At 52.4% G+C, this 18,164-nt stretch overlaps 1 protein-coding gene across 4 annotated transcripts in view; it reads left to right on the forward strand.

Annotated features, from left to right (window-relative positions):
- The window catches only part of layna (layilin a), a 28,868-nt gene extending 12,116 nt beyond the window's left edge, over positions 1 to 16,752 (forward strand). Inside the window, exons 3-7 of one of the 4 annotated variants that reach the window (XM_067970830.1) lie at positions 345 to 491; positions 7,632 to 7,690; positions 10,349 to 10,426; positions 11,419 to 11,521; positions 15,159 to 16,752. In XM_067970830.1, coding sequence (XP_067826931.1) covers positions 345 to 491; positions 7,632 to 7,690; positions 10,349 to 10,426; positions 11,419 to 11,521; positions 15,159 to 15,489 — 718 coding nt within the window. In that variant the 3' untranslated portion in view covers positions 15,490 to 16,752. Of the gene's footprint in view, positions 1 to 344; positions 503 to 7,631; positions 7,695 to 10,348; positions 10,427 to 11,418; positions 11,522 to 15,158 lie in introns of all 4 variants that reach the window. The other 3 variants (XM_067970829.1, XM_067970832.1, XM_067970831.1) reach the window with 3 other exon arrangements.
- Positions 16,753 to 18,164: the final 1,412 nt, after the last annotated feature.

An 18,164-nucleotide genomic window follows, 5' to 3' on the forward strand; every position in this document is an offset into this window, starting at 1 on the left:
GGCTTTTAACTGAAGATTCCGTCTTTGACAGACAGTCAATTTTACTCACGTTTGTTTTCTGAGTTTCTCCTGCTCACTGCGCCCATCTTTGGATGTTGGACATCAACAGACCTGGATGTTCCCCAGTCCTCCCTCAGGGAAACTAAACCACTGATCACAGAGCAAACCCAATCCAGGCTGCCAATGGAGCAAGGAACTGTTGTCCAGGAATAATCACCGGGGCAGGGGTTAAAAGCCCGCGAGTGTAGGATCCATCAACGCGGGGAGTCAGTCTGATTTCTAAGTCTTCCTATTGTTGGCCGTTTGCTGGGTTGTCACAGTCTGGCCTTTCTCGTCTCTTTCAGAAACTGGTATGTGGATGAGCCGTCGTGTGGCAGTGAGGTGTGTGTGGTGATGTATCACCAGCCCTCTGCTTCCTCGGGCATTGGCGGGCCGTACCTATACCAGTGGAACGACGACCGATGCAACATGAAGAACAACTTTATCTGCAAGTACGCGGCAGGTAAACCTGCTCCTTGGGGAAAAGGACCAGGCTGGGAGACCGGAGCAACACACTCACCGACAGAAACACACTCACCGACAGACACACTCACCGACAGACACACTCACCGACAGACACACTCACCGACAGACACACTCACCGACAGACACACTCACCGACAAACACACTCACCGACAGACACACTCACCGACAGACACACTCACCGACAAACACACTCACCGACAGAAACACACTCACCGACAGACACACTCACCGACAGACACACTCACCGACAAACACACTCACCGACAGACACACTCACCGACAGAAACACACTCACCGACAGACACACTCACCGACAGACACACTCACCGACAAACACACTCACCGACAAACACACTCTCCGACAGACACACTCACCGACAGACACACTCACCGACAGACACACTCACCGACAGACACACTCACCGACAGAAACACACTCACCAACAGACACACTCACCGACAGACACACTCACCGACAGACACACTCACCGACAGACACACTCACCGACAAACACACTCACCGACAGAAACACACTCACCGACAGACACACTCACCGACAAACACACTCACCGAAAGACACACTCACCGACAGAAACACACTCACCGACAAACACACTCACCGACAGACACACTCACCGACAAACACACTCACCGACAGACACACTCACCGACAGACACACTCACCGACAGACACACTCACCGACAGAAACACACTCACCGACAAACACACTCACCGACAAACACACTCACCGACAGACACACTCACCGACAGACACACTCACCGACAGAAACACACTCACCGACAAACACACTCACCGACAGACACACTCACCGACAGAAACACACTCACCGACAAACACACTCACCGACAGACACACTCACCGACAGACACACTCACCAACAGACACACTCACCGACAAACACACTCACCGACAAACACACTCACCAACAGACACACTCACCAAGAGACACACTCACCGACAAATACACACTCACCGACAGAAACACACTCACCGACAGAAGCACACTCACCGACAGAAACACACTCACCGACAAACACACTCACCGACAGACACACTCACCAAGAGACACACTCACCGACAAATACACACTCACCGACAGAAACACACTCACCGACAAACACACTCACCGACAGAAACACACTCACCGACAAACACACTCACCGACAGAAACACACTCACCGACAAACACACTCACCAACAGACACACTCACCGAGAGACACACTCACCGACAGAAACACACTCACCGACAAACACACTCACCGACAGAAACACACTCACCGACAAACACACTCACCGACAGACACACTCACCGACAGACACACTCACCGACAGAAACACACTCACCGACAGACACACTCACCGACAGACACACTCACCGACAGACACACTCACCGACAAACACACTCACCAACAGACACACTCACCGACAGACACACTCACCGACAAACACACTCACCGACAAACACACTCACCAAGAGACACACTCACCGACAAATACACACTCACCGACAGAAACACACTCACCGACAGAAGCACACTCACCGACAGAAACACACTCACCGACAAACACACTCACCGACAGACACACTCACCAAGAGACACACTCACCGACAAATACACACTCACCGACAGAAACACACTCACCGACAAACACACTCACCGACAGAAACACACTCACCGACAAACACACTCACCGACAGAAACACACTCACCGACAAACACACTCACCAACAGACACACTCACCGAGAGACACACTCACCGACAGAAACACACTCACCGACAAACACACTCACCGACAGAAACACACTCACCGACAAACACACTCACCGATAGAAACACACTCACCGACAGAAACACACTCACCGACAAACACACTCACCGACAGAAACACACTCACCGACAGAAACACACTCACCGACAGAAACACTCACCGACAAACACACTCACCAACAGAAACACACTCACCGACAGAAACATACTCACCGACAGAAACACACTCACCGACAGAAACACACTCACCGACAAACACACTCACCGACAAACACACTCACCGACAGACACACTCACCGACAGAAACACACTCACCGACAAACACACTCACCGACAGACACACTCACCGACAGAAACACACTCACCAACAGACACACTCACCGACAGAAACACACTCACCGACAGAAACACACTCACCGACAGAAACACACTCACCGACAGACACACTCACCGACAGAAACACACTCACCGACAGACACACTCACCGACAGAAACACACTCACCGACAGAAACACACTCACCGAGAGACACACTCACCGACAAACACACTCACCGACAGAAACACACTCACCGACAGAAACACACTCACCGACAGACACACTCACCGACAGAAACACACTCACCGACAGAAACACACTCACTGACAGACACACTCACCGACAGAAACACACTCACCAACAGAAACACACTCACCGAGAGACACACTCACCGACAAACACACTCACCGACAGAAACACACTCACCGACAGACACACTCACCGACAGAAACACACTCACCGACAGAAACACACTCACCGAGAGACACACTCACCGACAAACACACTCACCGACAGAAACACACTCACCAACAGAAACACACTCACCGAGAGACACACTCACCGACAAACACACTCACCGACAGAAACACACTCACCGACAGACACACTCACCGACAGAAACACACTCACCGACAGACACACTCACCGACAGAAACACACTCACCAACAGAAACACACTCACCGAGAGACACACTCACCGACAAACACACTCACCGACAGAAACACACTCACCGACAGACACACTCACCGACAGAAACACACTCACCAAGAGACACACTCACCAACAGAAACACACTCACCGACAGAAACACACTCACCGACAGAAACACACTCACCGACAGACACACTCACCGACAGAAACACACTCACCGACAAACACACTCACCATCAGAAACACACTCACCGACAGAAACACACTCACCGACAGAAACACACTCACCGACAAACACACTCACCATCAGAAACACACTCACCGACAGAAACACACTCACCGACAGAAACACACTCACCGACAAACACACTCACCATCAGAAACACACTCACCGACGGAAACACACTCACCGACAGACACACTCACCGACAGAAACACACTCACCAAGAGACACACTCACCGACAGAAACACACTCACCGACAGAAACACACTCACCGACAGACACACTCACCGACAAACACACTCACCATCAGAAACACACTCACCGACAGAAACACACTCACCGACAAACACACTCACCATCAGAAACACACTCACCGACAGAAACACACTCACCGACAGAAACACACTCACCGACAAACACACACTCACCGACAGACACACACTCACCGACAGAAACACACTCACCGACAGACACACTCACCGACAAACACACTCACCATCAGAAACACACTCACCGACAGAAACACACTCACCGACAAACACACTCACCATCAGAAACACACTCACCGACAGAAACACACTCACCGACAGAAACACACTCACCGACAAACACACACTCACCGACAGACACACACTCACCGACAGAAACACACTCACCGACAGACACACTCACCGACAGAAACACACTCACCGACAAACACACTCACCGACAGACACACTCACCGACAGAAACACACTCACCGACAGACACACTCACCGACAGAAACACACTCACCAACAGAAACACACTCACCGACAGACACACTCACCGACAGAAACACACTCACCGACAGACACACTCACCGACAGAAACACACTCAACATCAGAAACACACTCACCGACAAATACACTCACCGACAAACACACTCACCAACAGAAACACACTCACCGACAGAAACACACTCACCGACAAATACACACTCACCATCAGAAACACACTCACCGACAAACACACTCACCAACAGAAACACACTCACCGACAGAAACACACTCACCGACAAACACACTCACCGACAGAAACACACTCACCGATAGAAACACACTCACCGACAGACACACTCACCGACAGACACACTCACCGATAGAAACACACTCACCAACAAATACACACTCACCAACAGAAACACACTCACCGACAAACACACACTCACCGACAAACACACACTCACCGACAAACACACTCACCGACAGAAACACACTCACCGACAGAAACACACTCACCGACAAACACACTCACCGACAGACACACTCACCGACAGAAACACACTCACCGACAAACACACTCACCGACAGACACACTCACCGACAGAAACACACTCACCGACAGACACACTCACCGACAGAAACACACTCACCAACAGAAACACACTCACCGACAGACACACTCACCGACAGAAACACACTCACCGACAGACACACTCACCGACAGAAACACACTCAACATCAGAAACACACTCACCGACAAATACACTCACCGACAAACACACTCACCAACAGAAACACACTCACCGACAGAAACACACTCACCGACAAATACACACTCACCATCAGAAACACACTCACCGACAAACACACTCACCAACAGAAACACACTCACCGACAGAAACACACTCACCGACAAACACACTCACCGACAGAAACACACTCACCGATAGAAACACACTCACCGACAGACACACTCACCGACAGACACACTCACCGATAGAAACACACTCACCAACAAATACACACTCACCAACAGAAACACACTCACCGACAAACACACACTCACCGACAAACACACTCACCGACAGAAACACACTCACCGACAGAAACACACTCACCGACAAACACACACTCACCGACAAACACACTCACCGACAGAAACACACTCACCGACAGAAACACACTCACTAATCTTGTCCTTGCCTGCCTGTTGCAGCCTGCGAGTATATCCCAGGTTACCTGTGGGAAACGGGTCAGTTCCCCCAGCCATGAGTGATATGGTTTAGTGCAGCACAGCCTGGCTCAGCTCTGTCCCAGTGGATTGCGTTCGGTGGGGTCCGTGAAAAGAAGGAGAGATACTGCTTCAAGCAGCATTAGTGCGATTTAAGATGAAAGCTCATCGCCCTGAAACGTTAGTTCTGTTTCTATCTGCACACAGTTTAAGGTGAGCTGGGTACGGTGATAATCCTCACTTTTGTTTTCTGTTTTCCCTATTTCCCATCCCCAGTTGAACAAGGAAAGCACACAATCGGCAATCAACCCTCCGCAACTCTCTCCAACCTGAGATGCCTCCCCGCTGTCTGGCCATTGCCTGGTAGTTTCCTCAGGGAATGTTGCAGAGTGGGGAGAAGGCAGGGGGAGGCCAGCCCTTCTCAAGCTGCAGGTCATTTGTTTTCAGTTCTAACCTGAGAGTGACAATTGCCATATGGCTAAAAGTGCCTTTCAATCTGGCCCTGAGATCCCAGGTTCGATTCCTGGACTGTACTTATGTCGCTGACCTCAGAGAGAGTATCAGCAATCGGTCTCACAGCCCATGGGTCAGGGAGGAGACAAATCAGCCAGAATTCCCACTCCTGGTCTCTATCCAGGGTCCCCTGCTACAAAATATGTGGGGACATTGGGTGAGAAGCTTGGATGAGGGGCTCGGATGAGGAGATAGGGGAGGGGCTGTGCTCAGGTGAGGGACTCGGGTAAGGGGCTTGGCTCGGGTGAGGGAATCGGGTAAGGGGCTTGGCTCGGGTGAGGGGCTGAGCTCAGATGAGGGGGGCTGGACCAGATCAAGATGCTTTCTGGGTTCACATGTGAAGAATGGCCTCTTGCCTGGAGGGCGTCCCTGATGCCTTTTTTTTTATTCGTTCATGGGATGTTGGCGTCGCTGGCAAGGCCGGCATTTATTGTCCATCCCTAATTGCCCTTGAGAAGGTGGTGGTGAGCCGCCTTCTTGAACCGCTGCAGTCCGTGTGGTGAAGGTTCTCCCACAGTGCTGTTAGGGAGCGAGTTCCAGGATTTTGACCCAGCGACGATGAAGGAACGGCGATATATTTCCAAGTCGGGATGGTGTGTGACTTGGAGGGGAACGTGCAGGTGGTGTTGTTCCCATGTACCTGCTGCTCTTGTCCTTCCAGATGGTAGAGGTCGCGGGTTTGGGAGGTGCTGTCGAAGAAGCCTTGGCGAGTTGCTGCAGTGCATCCTGTGGATGGTACACACTGCAGCCACAGTGCACCGGTGGTGAAGGGAGTGAATGTTTAGGGTGGTGGATGGGGTGCCAATCAAGCGGGCTGCTTTGTCCTGGGTGGTGTCGAGCTTCTTGAGTGTTGTTGGAGCTGCACTCATCCAGGCAAGTGGAGAATATTCCATCACACTCCTGACTTGTGCCTTGTAGATGGTGGAAAGGCTTTGGGGAGTCAGGAGGTGAGTCACTCGCCGCAGAATACCCAGCCTCTGACCTGCTCTTGTAGCCACAGTATTTATACGGATGGTCCAGTTCAGTTTCTGGTCAATGGTGACCCCCAGGATGTTGATGGTGGGGGATTCGGCGATGGTAATGCTGTTGAATGGCAAGGGGAGGTGGTTAAACTGTCTCTTGTTGGAGATGGTCATTGCCTGGCACTTATCTGGCGCGAATGTTACTTGCCACTTATCAGTCTAAGCCTGGATGTTGTCCAGGTCTTGCTGCATGTGGGCTCGGACATCTTCATTATTTGAGGGGTTGCGAATGGAACTGAACACTGTGCAATCATCAGTGAACATCCCCATTTCTGACCTTATGATGGAGGGAAGGTCATTAATGAAGCAGCTGAAGATGGTTGGGCCTTGGACACTGCCCTGTGGAACTCCTGCAGCAATGCCCTGGGGCTGAGATGATTGGCCTCCAATAACCACTACCATCTTCCTTTGTGCTAGGTATGACTCCAGCCACTGGAGAGTTTCCCCCTGAGGAACTGAGGCGTGGGAAGAGACAGGCCAGGAAAGGAGGGGAGAAACTGGAATTGTATTTTTAAAGTGAAGTGTCAGTGAAGGCCCTGGTGTCAGTTTATTCCCACAGCTGCTGACCTCTGACCCTTACCCTGACCGTGTGTCTTTTGCTTACAGTTCGAGGGTCTCCGACTCTGACTCCGACTCCGACTCCGACTGGTGGGAACGGCTCCCATGTGGGTGAGAGGCGATGTATTCACTCTCCGCACTGCAGTACCTGAGAAGGGGAGGGGGGGGGTCGAGGAGTGGGGGCAAGGGGCTGGGATGGGGGGGGGGAGCATGGGGGCTGTGGGGGCAGGCGGGCGGGGCAGGGAGCAGGGGCTGGGACTGGAGGGAGTGGGGGTGGGGAGCTGGGGGAGTGGGGGGAAAGGTGGGGATCGGGGCGACGGGGGTGTGAGATGGAGCGAGGGGGTAATGGGGTGGGGGGAGCAGATCATGTGGCATTGGAAGTTAAGAAATTAAGTTGGAAATTAAGTTTTCAGGATTATATGGGGGAGGGTGGCAAAGTTCATCCAATCAAATTGCTCACTGTAGTGAAGGGTTCAAATACCAGGGGACGCAAGTTAACAATCAGGAAATGAGGAGTGAGAGTGGAGTGAGATGGGAGGGGAGGAGAGTGGAGGGGAGTGAGAGGAGAGTGGAGGGGTGGGGAGTGACGGGACGGGAGGGGAGTGACATGGGAGTGGAGGAGAGTGAGAGGAGAGGGGAGGGGAGGGGAGTGACAGGGGAGGGGAGTGACATGGGAGGGAAGGAGAGTGGAGGGGAGGTGAGGGGTTTGAGAGGAGAGTGGAGAGGAGGGGAGTGGAGGAGAGTGAGAGGAGAGTGGAGGGGAGGGGAGTGAGAGGGGAGGGGAGTGACATGGGAGGGAAGGAGAGTGGAGGGGAGTGAGAGGAGAGTGGAGGGGAGGGGAGGGGAATGACATGGGAGGGAAGGAGAGTGGAGTGGGAGGGGAGGGGAGGGGAGTGGGAGGGGAGGGGAGTGGGAGGGGAGGTCCTGCCAAACCTTTTCACTTAAAGAGTAATGTGGAGATAGAAAGGTCTGGGGGATACGGTGAGGAGGGGGGGTCGGTGGGTTTGGGGGATACGGTGAGGGGGGGGTCGGTGGGTTTGGGGGATACGGTGAGGAGGGGGGGTCGGTGGGTTTGGGGGATACGGTGAGGAGGGGGTCGGTGGGTCTGGGGGATACGGTGAGGAGGGGGGTCGGTGGGTCTGGGGGATATGGTGAGGAGGGGGGTCGGTGGGTTTGGGGGATACGGTGAGGAGGGGAGTCGGTGGGTTTGGGGGATACGGTGAGGAGGGGAGTCGGTGGGTTTGGGGGATACGGTGAGGGGGGGGTCGGTGGGTTTGGGGGATACGGTGAGGAGGGGAGTCGGTGGGTTTGGGGGATACGGTGAGGGGGGGGTCGGTGGGTTTGGGGGATACGGTGAGGGGGGGGTCGGTGGGTTTGGGGGATACGGTGAGGAGGGGGGGTCGGTGGGTTTGGGGGATACGGTGAGGGGGGGGTCGGTGGGTTTGGGGGATACGGTGAGGAGGGGGGGTCGGTGGGTTTGGGGGATACGGTGAGGAGGGGGTCGGTGGGTTTGGGGGATACGGTGAGGAGGGGGGGTCGGTGGGTTTGGGGGATACGGTGAGGAGGGGGTCGGTGGGTTTGGGGGATACGGTGAGGAGGGGGTCGGTGGGTTTGGGGGATACGGTGAGGAGGGGGGGTCGGTGGGTTTGGGGGATACGGTGAGGAGGGGGTCGGTGGGTTTGGGGGATACGGTGAGGAGGGGGGGTCGGTGGGTTTGGGGGATACGGTGAGGGGGGGGTCGGTGGGTTTGGGGGATACGGTGAGGGGGGGGTCGGTGGGTTTGGGGGATACGGTGAGGAGGGGGTCGGTGGGTTTGGGGGATACGGTGAGGAGCGGGGTCGGTGGGTTTGGGGGATACGGTGAGGAGGGGGGGTCGGTGGGTTTGGGGGATACGGTGAGGAGGGGGTCGGTGGGTTTGGGGGATACGGTGAGAAGGGGGGTCGGTGGGTTTGGGGGATACGGTGAGGAGAGGGGTCGGTGGGTTTGGGGGATACGGTGAGGAGGGGGGGTCGGTGGGTTTGGGGGATACGGTGAGGAGGGGGTCGGTGGGTTTGGGGGATACGGTGAGGGGGGGGTCGGTGGGTTTGGGGGATACGGTGAGGGGGGGGTCGGTGGGTTTGGGGGATACGGTGAGGAGGGGGGGTCGGTGGGTTTGGGGGATACGGTGAGGAGGGGGGGTCGGTGGGTTTGGGGGATACGGTGAGGAGGGGGTCGGTGGGTTTGGGGGATACGGTGAGGAGGGGGGGTCGGTGGGTTTGGGGGATACGGTGAGGAGGGGGTCGGTGGGTTTGGGGAATACGGTGAGGAGGGGGGGTCGGTGGGTTTGGGGGATACGGTGAGGAGGGGGGGTCGGTGGGTTTGGGGGATACGGTGAGGAGGGGGTCGGTGGGTTTGGGGGATACGGTGAGGAGGGGGGGTCGGTGGGTTTGGGGGATACGGTGAGGAGGGGGTCGGTGGGTTTGGGGGATACGGTGAGGGGGGGGTCGGTGCGAATATATCAATTCCACAAACCTCAAAGACCTGCTGTAAAATCTGGAGCATAATCTGCCTGTTATCATCTCCCCTGAATATCAGAGAACGATTTCATAAACCAGAGTTCGTGGTGTGACCGAGTGAACCATCACAGTGAGGGCCCAGTGACTGTGGCCAACGGGGGCTGTATCTCAAGCTCCCTGACCCTCACCCAAACACTTAGAGCCCTGACTAACCCCCAGAGCAGGCAAAACATAATCATCTCAAATCTCTTTCCATTTTGAATCTTCTAGATGGTTCTGCAGTCTCCGTCAGACCCCTGTCTGTCGAGAGTGAGAAGGACTTGACTGTTATCGTCAGGGAATCGGAAGGTAAATTTGGAAATATTGGGCACCTTCTGCCCATCTGAAGCTTAATTCTGTTTCCCCCAATCCCTCTGGCATCGCCAAACATTGTTGCACCAATCCCAGCTCACGGAACCTCTAACGAAGGCGTGTCATTGACCTGTGGCGGGAGTGACCTGGGGTCACATAAGGCTCGAGGTCATCTGTCCAGCAATTCATTTTTTAAAACAATATTTTTATTAATAAAGTATTTAATCTGTGTCAGTGCGATCTGTCTCAGTGCCGACTCTCCCTGGGGTACAGGCCCCCTCCTCTCCTGAAGGTGCTGGACCCGTGCTGGACTGGGGTTAGGGTTAGGGTGAGTGCCCTCCTGTACCTCACCCACGGGCCCATGTGGGCATCCAGAGAGTGAGTGCTGGTTGGATATCACAGCTAATCAGATCCTGTCCTCGCTCAGTGTGTGTGTTCCAGTGGGATAGTGACCAGGAATCCTGGTGGATTTAGGAATATAGGAACAGGAGGAGGCCATTCAGCCCCTCGAGCCTGTTCCGCCATTCTATTAGATCAGGGCTGATCTGTATCATAACTCCATTTACCCGCCTTTGCTCCACATCCCTCAATACCCTTTCCCAACAAAAATCCATCGATCTCAGTCTCGAAAACTCCAATTGACCCCCAGCACCCATAGCCTTTTGGGGGAGAGAGTTCCAGATTTCCACTCCCCTTTGTGTGAGGAAGTGCTTCCTGATTTCACTCCTAAACAGCCTGGCTCTAAATTTAAGGTTAAGTCCCCTTGTTCTTGGTTCCCTCACCAGAGGAATTAGTTTCTCGGTCTCGTAGCTGCTGTGATCCTGGGTCAGCACTGACCAGGATAAAACCTCGACTCTGCCTTAAACAAAATTCACTTTTAATCTGAATATTTCGATTGAACTGCAGGAACCTAATAAGCCCTCAGATGCTATTTAGCTGGTTTCAGACAGGCAGGTTTCCTGTTGTAATTGGAGTTTTATTTCTTGCAGGCAATGCTCTAAACATCATCTACATCGTCATTCCCACAATCCCACTGCTCCTCCTGTTGCTGGTAGTGACCGCGGTGTTTTGTTTCCGCCTCTGTGTAAGAAGGTGAGTTAGGAATCAGGCCTGCTCTCCCCCTCAGTGACCAATCCCCGTCCTCAGTTCCTGGACCTTCTCGTCCCGCACTGAACTCTCAGGCGGCTCTCAGAATATAACCACACCAAGGCGAAAGCAGCCCAGAGTCTGACCTCCATTTGACAGTAAGATTTGGGAAAATACACGCCTGAATGATTTTAATCCAACTATACGTTTAAAAATTCAACAAAAGCAAAATACTGTGGATGCTGGAAATCTGAAATCAAAACAGGAAATGCTGGAAACACTGAGCAGGTCAGGCAGCGTCCGTGGGGAGAGGGAGAGAGAGAGAGAGAGAGAGTTAATGTTTCAGGTCGATGACCTTTCATCAGAACTGGAAGAAGTTAGAGATTTAACAGCTTTCAAGTAAGCTTTTATTTCTATTTTTTGATTAGTTCTCAGGATGTGACCACACTGGCCAGGCCACGTTTAGTGCCCCTCAGGACTGACCCTCCGTCACATGGATTGTTTTTACAACCGAGCCCTTCAGAGTGAGTCACGTAGGACTAGAGTCACAAAGACATTAATGATTTAGTACAACTAAACCAGATGTTGCAAAAACCCAACTGGTTCATTAAAGTCTTAAATAACTTAACTAGATTTATTGAATTCAGTTTCACAATGGTGGGATTTGAACTTGTGACCTCTGAGGCTGGGACAATAATGCCCACAATCATGTACCCCCATAGCTGGGGTTAGGTTTAACACTGATGCAAATTGTACACAGACACAGCTGTATGGACACACAGTGAGAGGAGACACTCCTCAGTAACTGAGAAGCTGCCTCACTGAGGGTCAGAGGCTCATTTGGGACATTGCTCCTCAATTAGGGTCGTCGCCATTTTTTTCCGGTCCCAAACTGGGCAGGGGGTGGGTCTTCGAGCGATTGACGGTGAGACTACCTGTGGAGGGTGCTCGGCTTAAATCAATTCCTGGCTTTAGTTTCTGGCAGTTTTTGTGTGAAGGAGAAAGGAGCAGTGTGTGTTTTCTTCAAAGCTTCTCTGGCAGAGACGACGAATTAAGTTAAAAGGCAATGATTAAGTTTGGAGTTTGGGAGGAGGGAGAAACTGAAGGAAGCTATTCGACCATGGATTTTACGCCAGCAGTCAGCAGGTAGCGTAAAGACGCAGGAACCTTGGCTGAATAAACCCTCCGTTACCCCAGGAACAGAGACCCATTGCGGTCCCAGGAAATTCCTCAATTATTTATTCCCCTGCCTGGTTGAACTGTTCGCAAGCAGCAGCTGACACTGGTTATTGAGGGGCATGATACTCACTGGAATGGTTTCCCCTCCTCCTGTGCGGAGTGTCTCACTGAGTGACAGGACTGATTGGGATTCAACAGCCCAGTAAATACAATCCCTTCGGAGTTTGAATAAAAGCAGGAAACAGCATTGCAAGTGCTTGTGCTGCAGAATGAACAATGATGCAGAAACGGGGTTTCCAGTGCGAGCGGCTCCAGTGACCGAGGCCATTCAAACACTTCCGGACACAGTGCGGCTCATTCTGACTTTGTGCAAAGGTGTAAAACGGGTGACAGCGAATCGACAGCCCGATCGACATCTCTCCCCATTCCTCTGACTCAAAAGGTCACGGGGTCAAGTCTCATTCCAGAGTCTTCAGCACAAAATCCAGGCCGACACTGTCGGAGGGTCAGTACTGAGGGAGCGCTGCACTGTCGGAGGGTCAGTACTGAGGGAGCGCTGCACTGTCGGAGGGTCAGTACTGAGGGAGCGCCGCACTGTCGGAGGGTCAGTACTGAGCGCCGCACTGTCGGAGGGTCAGTACTGAGGGAGTGCTGCACTGTCGGAGGGTCAGTACTGAGGGAGCGCCGCACTGTCGGAGGGTCAGTACTGAGGGAGCGCCGCACTGTCGGAGGGTCAGCACTGAGGGAGCGCTGCACTGTCGGAGGGTCAGCACTGAGGGAGCACTGCACTGTCGGAGGGTCAGTACTGAGGGAGCGCTGCACTGTCGGAGGGTCAGTACTGAGGGAGGGCTGCACTGTCGGAGGGTCAGTACTGAGGGAGCGCTGCACTGTCAGAGGGTCAGTACTGAGGGAGCGCTGCACTGTCGGAGGGTCAGCACTGAGGGAGCGCTGCACTGTCGGAGGGTCAGTACTGAGGGAGCGCTGCACTGTCGGAGGGTCAGTACTGAGGGAACGCTGCACTGTCGGAGGGTCAGTACTGAGGGAGTGCTGCACTGTCGGAGGGTCAGTACTGAGGGAGCGCTGCACTGTCAGAGATACCGTCTTTCAGATGAGACGTTAAACCGAGGCCCCATCTGCCCCTCTCAGCTGGACATAAAAGATCCCATGGCCAGTATTCGAAGAAGAGCTGGGGGAGTTCTCCCCGGTGTCCTGGCCAATATTTATCACTCAACCAATGTAACTAAAACAGATTATCTGGTCATTATCACATTGTTGTTTGTGGGATCTTGCTGTGCACAAACTGGCTGCAACGTTTCCTACATTACAACAGTGACGACACTTCAAAAGTACTTCATTGGCTGTAAAGACCTTTGGGACGTCCTGAGGCTGTGAAAGGCGCTATATAAATGCACATCTTTCTTTCCATTAGGTGTAAAATCGCTGCCGATTTGCTATCTCCTGTTTTACACTCTCGCACATAGAGAGAATTATCAGCAGTGAGTTTTCCCCAGTTGAGCACATGGGGAGAAATTCAACCTCATTTCTCCTGTTTTAAAAAAATTACAGTTGGAGGGATGAATCTTGGGTTCCGATCTCTCTCTCTCCCAGCCTCCCCCGGAATCTCTCCCGGCCTCCCCCGGAATCTCTCCCAGCCTCCCCCGGAATCTCTCCCGGCCTCCCCCGGAATCTCTCCCGGCCTCCCCCGGAATCTCTCCCGGCCTCCCCCGGAATCTCTCCCGGCCTCCCCCGGAATCTCTCCCAGCCTCCCCCGGAATCTCTCCCAGCTTCCCCCGGAATCTCTCTCTCCCAGCCTCCCCCGGAACCTCTCTCTCCCAGCCTCCCCTGGACTCTCTCTCTCCCAGCCTCCCCCGGAATCTCTCCCGGCCTCCCCCGGAATCTCTCTCTCCCAGCCTCCCCCGGAATCTCTCCCAGCTTCCCCCGGAATCTCTCTCTCCCAGCCTCTCCCGGAATCTCTCTCTCCCAGCCTCCCCCGGAATCTCTCCCAGCCTCCCCTGGACTCTCTCTCTCCCAGCCTCCCCTGGACTCTCTCTCTCCCAGCCTCCCCCGGAAGTGAGTCAGTTGCTCAGGGTGCCTGGGACAGGTGTTGGGCTTCCTGTATTTGCGAATCGGGGTCCTAACGCCAGTTTAAGGATCCTGATGCAATATCGATGAGCGAATGGGAACGTGCTCCCACACACTGTGCTTGCTCCGTCCATTGTTCGACATCTTCAGTGGCCCACCCTTAAAGCGATCACTGGAGGCCACCCACAAAAAGGTTAGCAAAGTTTTTAATAGTTTCATTTCTGTGGAGCGAGGAAGAGCAGGCATCGAGCAGAACAGTCCCCTTCCCCTCTCCTCCTCTCTCCCTCCCCCTTCCCTGCCTCTCCCCCTCCCCGGACCCTGTACAACTGCTCCTGTTATATAATTTTCAGGATTCCCATTAATAAAATCCTCTTCCCTTCAGGCAGAAGGAAAGAAGTGAAAACATCGTGAAGGAGAACAATTTCTGGATGGAGCCCATCAGAAACAACTCACCAAACCTGGAGATCTACAATGTGATCATGAAGCAGTCGGAGGCAGACCTGACCAGAACTAGGCCTCACGTAAAGAACACGTCCTTCCAGGTATCTCCTGTTAACCAAGGTTTGGACAATTTATCCGGGGACTACGACAACATGGCCGGCAACTCTTCCGAGAGTGGCTTCGTCACCAATGAGATCTACGAACCTTGCAACGACCAACCAATGAGGAGCAGAGAGTCAGGCTGGGTGGAAAACGAGATATATGGCTACTAGGACCTGGAAATCCTTTATACAGCTGTGAGGACCCAAACTGAGAGCTCCCCCACAGTGCTCCTTTGAGTACAGTACTGGGAGTCCCAGCCATGCTCGATACTAGGGTTTAGTTCCCCAATGGGGAGGGGATGCATTTTTGACTAGACAGAAGACTCCATTTTCCCTTTTGTTTCAGTTTGATGATGCAGCAGGAGTTACAGCCAATGACACAGCGCTCGTGAGCAGAAACATCTGTAAATAGTGAAGCTTTTAATGAACAATTGAACAGTCGAACTGCATCTCATCGAGACAGAAACAGGAACCAAGCCTCCCAGAGGGACTGCCCAGTGTGGGGGACACTTGGTTCAAAGATCTTACAGCCTTGTTCATCACAGCATCTCACCACCCCTTCCGAGTCTGCCAAATAGTGGCTGGGTGTCTCCCCCAGAATGTCACTGAGTGGTACCCCACTTTCTTTGCCAGCTGACGGGAAACAAACTCCAAATATATCTCCGTGTAGTGAAGGACTGAATGATACCAAGACGCAAACCGCACAAGGTCAACATTTAATCGACGGCTGCTCAGACCTCATCCCTGCTCCTTCTCTCTGGACGTTGGACTCCTGCTCACAAAATGCCACCGACTCTCGATAAACATCCTATGCCTGGGTTTTCAGAACCTCTTTTGTAGCACTTAGACCTGACCTTCGACCTGACAGAGGACTTTAGGAACAGGAGGAGGCCATTCAGCCCCTCGAGCCTGCACCGCCATTCAATCAGATCATGGCTGCTCTACACCTCAACTCCACTTACCCGCCTTTGCTCCACATCCCTCGATACCCAACAAAAATCCTTCGATCTCAGACTTGAAAGCCCCAATTGTCCCCCAGCAACTCAGCCTTTTGGGGGAGAGAGTTCCAGATTATTAAATCCAAGATTTGTGTTAATGCTTTGGGCAAAAGCCTAAACATTAGCAGTGACTGTTAGAAAAGCAAGGGTTGAGTTTTGGGGATTTCAATTTGATGGTTTTTAACATCTGGAACGTTCACTGGATTTTATTTTCATAATTTCTGAGTCCAATTAATACTTTAAAAAATGTGTAAATTATTTTTTTTGCTGGGAATGAATTTCTGTGGATTTTGTGTAATTACCTGAAGATGTGCTGGGTGATGTGTAAACGTGTGTATCTGGGCATGCTGCCGTTTCCTCCAAAACTCCTGTATGTTCCACAGAACTATGATGAAACCTGCAATGGCTTTTCTGCTGTAATAAATCATTGCCGTTGTTTTTGTAAATCAGTCATTGGGGTTTCCCCAAGCCCCCATTCACCTCAGTTCCAGCAAAATCGAAATTCATTATTTTCTCAAAAACTGCTTTTTTGGAACCTTATTTTTAGGTTCAGTGAATGGGGCAGAACAGGAGAAACAGGAGGGAAATCAGAAAGGAGCAAAGGCCATTTGGATCTTCAACCCTCACCTTCCAACATATCAGCCCTCTGATCACAGAATCTGCTGCACAGTGTGAATTATTTCATTTACAGAGCGATCAGATTGGGTGTTTTAAATTGTATGTTGCTGCATTGCTGTAACTGGCAGGGATTCCTGCAACTCTCTGTTATACAGATACATAACCCAGCACACACCCAATCAACTGTTTGAATTGTAGCTGTGATTTGGGATATCCTTTGATCCTTTGGGACGTGATGTGATCTTTTTTCCGGTTTAACGGGATTTACAGTCGAGCTGATTGTTCACGAAACCATTTTTATGCAATTTCCGTAATTGGAAAATTCCACATGAGATTATTTGATTATTTTTCCTACTCAACATTTCTAGATTTTCATTCATGTCCAATAGAAAAGTAATTTGTCCTGTGTGGATTGTACTTATTGTTAATGCAACTGAAAGGGCCGACCAAGAAAGCTTTTCATGCCATTAACAGATGAAAGTGCAATGATTTCACTGTTACTGATAGCGTCTGATATTATCTCCGGAAAGGCAACTGTTGAGATTTCCCAGAACCGAGGGTTTCAGCATCTGATAAGTTAAAAGCTTCACTTTGTAACAATTCGGGAGTTCTTTCAACTTCTGGTCTGTGATCAGGTGAAGGACTCCCCAATATCTATATTACAATATGATAAAATAATGCAGAAAGTGTCGGTGGGTGAGAGGGTGTGTGGGTGAGTGAGAGAGTGTGTGTGGGTCGGTGAGAGGGTGTGTGAGTGTGGGTGGGGGTGAGTGGGTGGGTGAGAGGGAGTGTGGGAGGGTGAGTGGGGGTGGGGGTGGGGGTGAGTGGGTGGGTGAGAGGGAGTGTGGGAGTGTGAGTGGGGGTGGGGGTGAGTGGGTGGGTGAGAGGGAGTGTGGGAGTGTGAGTGGGGGTGGGGGTGAGTGGGTGGGTGAGAGGGAGTGTGGGAGTGTGAGTGGGGGTGGGGGTGAGTGGGTGGGTGAGAGGGAGTGTGGGTGGGGGTGAGTGGGTGGGTGAGTGGGAGGGTGAGTGTGAGTGGGGGTGAGTGTGAGTGTGAGCGGGGGTGAGTGTGTGATCCATTTCCCACACTAACTGTCCTTTTAGACTCGCTGGGTGAAATTGCCGATTTAGTTACACTGTGCTGAGTTGGGGAGACCCGTTGGGAATTGAGTTGAAACTGGGACTTACTCATTTCACTTGGACTCTTCCAACCAACAGAAAGAGTCTGTCGTA

Source organism: Heptranchias perlo, chromosome 33, assembly GCF_035084215.1.
Source record: "Heptranchias perlo isolate sHepPer1 chromosome 33, sHepPer1.hap1, whole genome shotgun sequence".
In the NCBI taxonomy this organism is placed as follows: Eukaryota; Metazoa; Chordata; class Chondrichthyes; order Hexanchiformes; family Hexanchidae; genus Heptranchias; species Heptranchias perlo.